Source organism: Loa loa (genome assembly GCF_000183805.2).
Source record: "Loa loa unplaced genomic scaffold supercont3.90, whole genome shotgun sequence".
In the NCBI taxonomy this organism is placed as follows: domain Eukaryota; kingdom Metazoa; phylum Nematoda; class Chromadorea; order Rhabditida; family Onchocercidae; genus Loa; species Loa loa.
Window position 1 is genome coordinate 118,553 of NW_018108270.1, and position 7,604 is coordinate 126,156.

A 7,604-nucleotide genomic window follows, 5' to 3' on the forward strand; every position below is an offset into this window, starting at 1 on the left:
TATATATATATATATATATATATATATATATATATATATATATATATATATATATATATATATATATATATATTCCTTTTTTCTTACCAGAAATTTTTGGTTTAAAATCTTTCCAAATATAAATTTGTATTTTAAAATTGTAAACATAGGAAGTGAATAATAACAGATTAAAAATAGAAAATAAATAACAATGTATGCAAAATGTTGCCAAACTAAATTCCACTACTTGGCAAGGTAATTGCCAAGCAGTAAATTAAAGGAAAAATGATTCTGAAATCTTATCAAGGAATTTTGCACAGTACTTTCTACATCAAGTTGAAAATGAAAAGGTTGGGTTTCGATAATTTCTACTTTCTGTTAGAAAGTGTACTGCTATTCCAGGATATCAGATATCACCGAAATCTTCAGCATACCAAGTAATCGAGTGATGAAGTTCTACACTGTTAAGTTGCGAACAAAATTCTAAGAATTTTAGACTTCTCTCTGGGTTCCTGTAATGTTGGGCTCCTGCTGAATATTAGGCCCTTGTAATATTAGGCTCTTCGCTAAAATTAGTATTTACTGCGTTATATTACTGGATTTTTATTTTTTTTCCCCCTCTTAAGAATATTGAATTTTTGCTCTTAGGAATATTGAGCTTCTCGACTTTTCCTTAACATTTTAATCACAAAATTCCGAAAAAATTCTTTGTCGATGTATTCGTGGATGATTCGAAGATGTTAATTCTTCTTTTCTCTCATCTTATGCATCTAATTTTCCTTTTCTTTTTATTGCATATGCATTATGCAAACTTAAACATTTTGGACGTTTTTTTCCTCTCAGTGCCTTATTTTTAATATTCAATGGTAATAGATGAAATGCGACTAAGTTGAATACGTAAGATTTGTGTCTCATTCTCCTTATATCTAATTCATTTATTTATCACCAATATCAGTGGTTTTTTTTTCGGCCCTGTGCTATGCGCTATCACTTCTGCCACATCGCAGATGGATGAAACTTCTCGAAATTAAAGTCGTTTACGTCTTTATATATATATATATATATATGTTCTTATTCTCGAAAGTCTTCCCTTCACGTAACATGCTGAGTAATGTAAGGGTAACTTTGAAGTTTGGAAATGTGGAATAGCTTCATCTTCCCGATGAATCACTTCTTCAGTTAACGATGTTTGTCAGTATTCCAAGCTCATTAATTTCTCTATGTAATTTGAAACAATCATTTCGTGAAGAAATGATGTAGTTCAAAAAGTTGTTGTTGAGCACTTCTCAATATAACTTATCCTGTAGAGCGTGAAGTGCATTGAAATGCAATCGTAGGAATTACTAGTACTTGAAGGTGCATTTATATATACTTGTGATATTGTAGTTAGTCCTAATGATTAATTGATTAATTTCATTAACTTATAAATTTATAGAAAGTGAATTAATCTGCGATAAACAATGATGCAAGATCGAAAAGCAGTTATTGTAATTCAGCCTAGACCATCGCAATCTGATTATTTGCAAGGTAAGTTTATTCGAGATAAAGTTTTAACAAAAATAAAAAATAAAACTGTCATAGAAGATAACTTTGCACTATATCGGGCAAGGTTATTTTATTCTTCATTGTAGTTTTCAAATCGTATCATTTGAATATGAATTTAAAAGTATCGTGATCTAAATTGTTGGATCATATCCCCGGGTCAGGATATCCAGTAGTTTTTGGTGCATTCTTCTATGACTAAAATAGATTCTAATAGCTCATTAATGATGCAAAACTTTTCGACATTTGAACAAATTTCAAATATTAATGATATTATACATTCATTTGCCTTCCGAAATGCATTTCTGCCTATTTCCAAAAGTATAACTCTAATATTCAGTGAAAATACATTACTGGATTGAGAAAATTAATAACATTTTCTCCTCAAGATTCATAATTTCATATTTTTATCAGTCAGTCAGTCTTGTCAACATCAATTTCTCAATGGATGTGTCATTGTTCTCATAAATCCAGAACTAGTTTATGGTTTAATTTGAATCATCGTCGGATTCGTTCCACTTCAATCACTTTCTATGCATACACATCTTGCATATGTATATGTGTGTATGTGTGTACGTCTGTATGTGTATAAGTGGAAGCAAGATATCTACTGAAAAATAAGATGAGGTATGATTTGACTTGAGTTACCCTACTAATCAACTTCATTGTTACCACTACTGCTACTACTACTACTACTGCCACTACTACTATTACTACTGCTCCTATTTGAATAATTAGTGAAAATAAGTCAATCAGTCCCTCATATACATATATATATATATATATATATATTTACACTCATAAATCTTACTGAACTATTAGGAAAAACTGGACATGTTCGAATGTATACATGATGGTTTTATTATTATGGAATATGAGAGGATCACGTGAGATGAAGATGGAGAGAGCGGAGAGCGGGAAAGGCGGGGTTCTAAGAACACGAATTGTTGAGTTTATACTACACAAATGAAATTGGCTGTGGTTGCATGATGTATTATGAAATCCTTTCGGTAAATTATCATTTCGCCCTCTTTAGTTGTTTGTACCTGTTCGAGATCGAGAATTTTATGTGGCACTAATGCAGTAAGGTTAGTGACCCTGTTAGAGTAGATATCGATCGTCGTTCGTCATCAGCTATGGAAATGGAGATTATTGAGCAACATTTTTGGCATAGATTATGGTTTCATTCTTCGGGTTAATGGAATTTCCGATTATTTATGATATTTAATCCGTGTTTAAATGACTTCTTTTTCCCCAAATAATCCACAAAGGAACGCGGGAATTGTCCGAATCAATTAGCAGGAAAGTTTCAGTAAAATACAATGCTTTCGATTTGTAAAAAACATTGGAAGAAGAACAACAAGGAAAAGCAATATGTTGAAGCTTCTCAAACTTCTTCTCTCTCACTAGTGACATCAACGCTAAAAGAGGACTCGACGAATAGCTCATCAGAAGATTGGAAATTTTTACATGCGGATTAGGTATGAAATTATTGATGAGTTTGTCGAAATTATTGATGAGTTTAAAAGAGCTAAAGCTAAAAGAGGAAGGGTAAGCAACTGTTTGCAAAAACAGCAAAAAATAATTTGATACGGTAACAGTGTAAATGTTCCAATCCCACTCTTACTTGAATATGATATTGTTTTTCGCACAAACAGATTGTATAGCAGTAGCTTACATTTATCCTCATAAGTTTAGCAATGAAAGCTCAGGATGAATCAAAATTAGCTAATTAAAGATAATTTATAAGAATGGAAACAGATAAAAAAAGATTTGTGGTGGTTGGATAACTGACCTGTTGAAAATGAATTTCAATGGTTTTGTTTCAACAATAACAAATCATCATTCGCTCAAATTGTAATACTGTATCGAAGTACAAGCCAAAAGTTTGCTCATGATAAAGGATGTGTCAAAGTTCTTCCATAAGGCTGATATTCCTCTGCTTAAATTATCCGTAATTAGCTAATTCAAAATCATCGAAATCACATCATCGAATAACACAGCTTCAGTCATCTTTTTAGTAATTAATAACTAATTATCTTCCTCTTCATTTTCCACTCTTATCTTCTCAAGCAGTCATGCTTGCCTGATTTTGTCCTTGTCGTTTTCTCCGATCTGAAAATATCACTGACTTTCTCGAGCTATCTTAAAGAAAAAAAATTAAATCTTCCGTATTTCTTAATAGCATATTTGAATAATTTGAGACAAGTATGGTGTATTAGTGATACGGAATTTGCATAAATCATGTGGCAGAAGGATTGGTAAGATGTATCAAATCTAAACATGCATATTCAAATTGGAGTGGTAGCTTTTCTCGAAGGTTTTAATGCAACAAACTCTTTTCCTTTCAGCAAAACCTTTTTTTCAAATACTTTACACTAGACTTTAGCACTCAGAAGTTCTTTAGTTTTTCATTTAATTGGTTAAATGATGATGATGGTGGAGGTGATGGTGGTAGTGATGATGATAATGATGGTAATGATGATGATGATAGTGATAATGATAATGATGATAATGGTTTCTGAATACTAGAGTCAATTGTAGTGGTTCCTACACGAAAGATAAATGTTAACTTGTAATGCAATTATTTCCGACATATACGATCAAACGATCGTACTTGATTTGTTTGGTTGTAAAAGCTATCCAATTTATAATTTTTATTGATAAAAAAAATTGAATGAATCATCAAACTTTGAACCACAGATGACATCATCGTATTAACTCATTTATTTAAGTGTCATTAGTAATAGTTCAACCGTAATTTCTTGATTCTGAAATTAATTATAGTGAAATCATCGCTAGTGGACTTCCTTTCTTTCTCATTTGTTACTGTCTAATCTGCTGTATTGAAATTTCAACATTTTTGTCCTTGGCAGTTCAATCGTTACACTGTTCATCGTTTCATCATTTATCATTTACAACTGAATTTATCATTTTGTCTAGAAATGTGATATCAGTAAAATAAGATTTGACTTTATTGATCAAGACAAAATTTTGTCACAAAAATCAACAATTTTTAGATTAATTAGTTAGAATAAAAATTTTCTTTTTCCTCAAAAGGTTTCTACTGTAAAAGAGTATTTAAGAGGAAACATTCCTTTTACTCAATATTCATTTAAATTATCTTTCAAAGTTAGATCTTTCAACAATTATCTGAATTATCTATTTAAAATTAGATCTTTTTTAAAACAAACTTCAACAATATTGTTACAAATCTCATTTCATCTGCGCAAATATTCATTAAATCACCGTTTTGCTCCGAAGAAAATTTACAAGTAAAATACAAATACCATTATGTTATACCGTTGATAATTTACTCGGCTTTATCAATAACCATATCTGCTGGATGTTACCTGATTAGGTTATTTGCAATGAATGGGTCTGAGATAGAAGCAAGAATATAAGCAAGTGCAGTTATAATAAACAAATGACGATAGTTAAGCATTAAGTGCGGAATCTGTAAAAGAATTTATGAAGAAAAGCTCATAGAAAGAGTTTGAATTAGTTTCTCTCTACTTTTTCATTTAAGCAAACTTTTCCACCAACATAACAAACAAAAAGCAACAGCAATAGCAATATTGCTGCTTCCATTTCAATATTTCATACTTCAAAAATTCATTAAATTTACTCTAATTCATAGAGCTCATTCCTTCGCTTCCTCCTAGTAAGGATAATAAAAATAAATCATTCTTCTCCTGAAACAATTAACGATTAATTAAATTTGCATGTGCTGTAAATATACTTCAATATATTAGCAATTATTAATACGTTTTGAGTATAATCGCTGATTAATAAGGTTTTCTGGAGATTTTAATTTCTACACTTAGAAATATCTAGCATGATGTATTACTAATTTGTATATCTTTAATCTGTTTCTTGTGATATCACTTCTCATATATCCTTATCCATATCTACCTTATCCAGGAAAGTTTGTGCTCTGAGGTAACTGGCGAAATATGAATCATGGATTAGCCATCCGTCAAAATGATCAGTTCATCTTGTCAGCCTAAAACGACGATAATTTCTCCAAAATAAAATTTTTCAATATTTCTAAATTATGAAAATTAGAATCGTTTCAATCGTTTCACGAACTGAAACGAAGCACTTCGCGGTCATTTAGTTTTCTGGAGAAGAAAGAGAGAAGAGGAAAAGGGTTAAAATCAATTATTTGTTTATTTTTCAATTTTTTTTTCTTGCTACCAAGACAACAACTGCTCAATGTCTGGCTAAAATAGTTGTGTTGTAGAAGTGATGAGCGAGGATGCAGGTGAAGATTCCCGGGATGTGCAGTGCGCCACCAATCTTCGAGCTTTCCATGATATTCGAGCATGGAGTAAAGCTGTTAAGGTACATTTAAATATGAATGGAAGGTAATGAACATCCAGTATCCATAAATCAATTAGTAAAGGATAAAATCAACGGTTCCTTTGATTATGCTGCAGCTATCAAAATAAAATTTAGTCAATCATTGTTAATACTTTTTGATATATGTATGGATTATTTTACTTTGATCCATTTATAGCCATGGTCTGAATTTTTTCGCTTTTCCCAATTTGGTTTCCCATCCAAATTCAATGGATATATCACAAGGCTGAAGAAGAATTTCAGCCATTTCATGGCCAATTATGCCGTTATCAGTGCTATTTTGATGGTTTGTTTCATCACATTCATTTTTTAATTATCAAATATTCATTGGATGATAACAAATTATCATTTCAGATTTGTGGCATAATAACATCATTTTGGCTGTTAATATCTTCCATTCTGCTTGGAATATTAGTGTATACCATTTACACGAAGACTAGAAATGGGCCTATCAAAATTGGCACTGAAGAGGTCTCAATTTCAATTATACACTTTTATTTTCATTGCCAATTATTTCATTTTTAATTATGCAATTTTTCGTTTTCGACTTTTCCATTCTGCAAAATAACGGCTGACACATATAATTAAGTGAATATTTAGTTGAATGATAAAAAAAGAACCAAATTTTCAGAATCCATAATTCCTGTGCATTCTTCAGATTCCTGTTTGGATTTTGTATGTTGCGGCAATATTCATAACTTTACCACTATTCATCTATGCCGAAGTTGGATATATTCTTTACTGTGCAATGGGTTTGTTGCTTTTTCATTTAGCTTAAAAAAAATCCAAGGTTGACTTAAGTGAAGTTTTCAGGTTTGCGTGTGTAATAAGTAGTTCCATTAATTTCAAAATCAAATAATCTTTGAAACTTCCTTTTTATTCAATATTTAATTATCTTCCAATTCCATTTGCTGTAGGTATTCCATTTTCCCCCAATGACAGATTTGATTTTATTCCGAAACTTCTCAAATTAGTTTATGCGATTTAATATTTTCATTCCTGGAAAACACTTCAAGCCATTTTTTTTCAGGGATCAGTGTACTGTTGGTTCTAATTCATGCTTCGATTCACAAAAATGAATCACTTGCTTTACCGGAAATAAACGTGGAAGTTATGACGAAAGTAGATGATCACCCACACGTAGGAGCTGCTGAAATCACGTCATATCAAGGAATTTCAGCGAAGCGTCACGTTCTGTTTCGTGAAATTGAAGATGCAGATAACTGAAGAGAAGGAAGGATGTGTGATACATAGATAGAGATCACCAGTTTTGCCGCTTATCGATGGTAACTTCAGAAGGATAAGAAGAGGATTCAGAATTCCTGTGCCCCTTCCCCATCCATTCTCTCATTTTGGTCGTCATAAAATGTGACATTATTCGCGGATAATAAATAACATTTATGGTACCATTCATCAAAAGTATTGCTGTCATCCTAATACATTTTCGGTTGCAACAAAGGATAATTCATGTTGAATTCGTCTTTCTACATGGGTAGCTGAGCAACTTCCAAGCCGTTATCTTCGAATCATACAGATACTTATATTCGCACTGAATCCCGCGATATGCTTTGTTCTGTCCAGGATATCTCGGTATATGTTTTCGCGGCGTTGTTCTGTTTCGGCAGCCTAAATTATTTATTTGAGTTTTTTAGCTGAACGAAGTTCTAGATGTCACCTTCCAATCATGCATATATGTATATGCTTCAATCCTTCGATAC

At 31.6% G+C, this 7,604-nt stretch overlaps 1 protein-coding gene across 1 annotated transcript; it reads left to right on the forward strand.

Annotated features, from left to right (window-relative positions):
- Nucleotides 1-1,439: 1,439 nt before the first annotated feature.
- LOAG_02636 (hypothetical protein) lies at nucleotides 1,440-7,247 on the forward strand (the record flags this gene model as incomplete). The annotated part of the gene is made up of 6 exons (XM_020446072.1): nucleotides 1,440-1,506; nucleotides 5,768-5,868; nucleotides 6,044-6,172; nucleotides 6,241-6,357; nucleotides 6,545-6,638; nucleotides 6,917-7,247. The coding sequence occupies 6 exons, from the start codon at nucleotides 1,440-1,442 to the stop codon at nucleotides 7,111-7,113; spliced, it is 705 nt and encodes a 234-aa protein (XP_020303540.1). The 3' UTR covers nucleotides 7,114-7,247.
- Nucleotides 7,248-7,604: the final 357 nt, after the last annotated feature.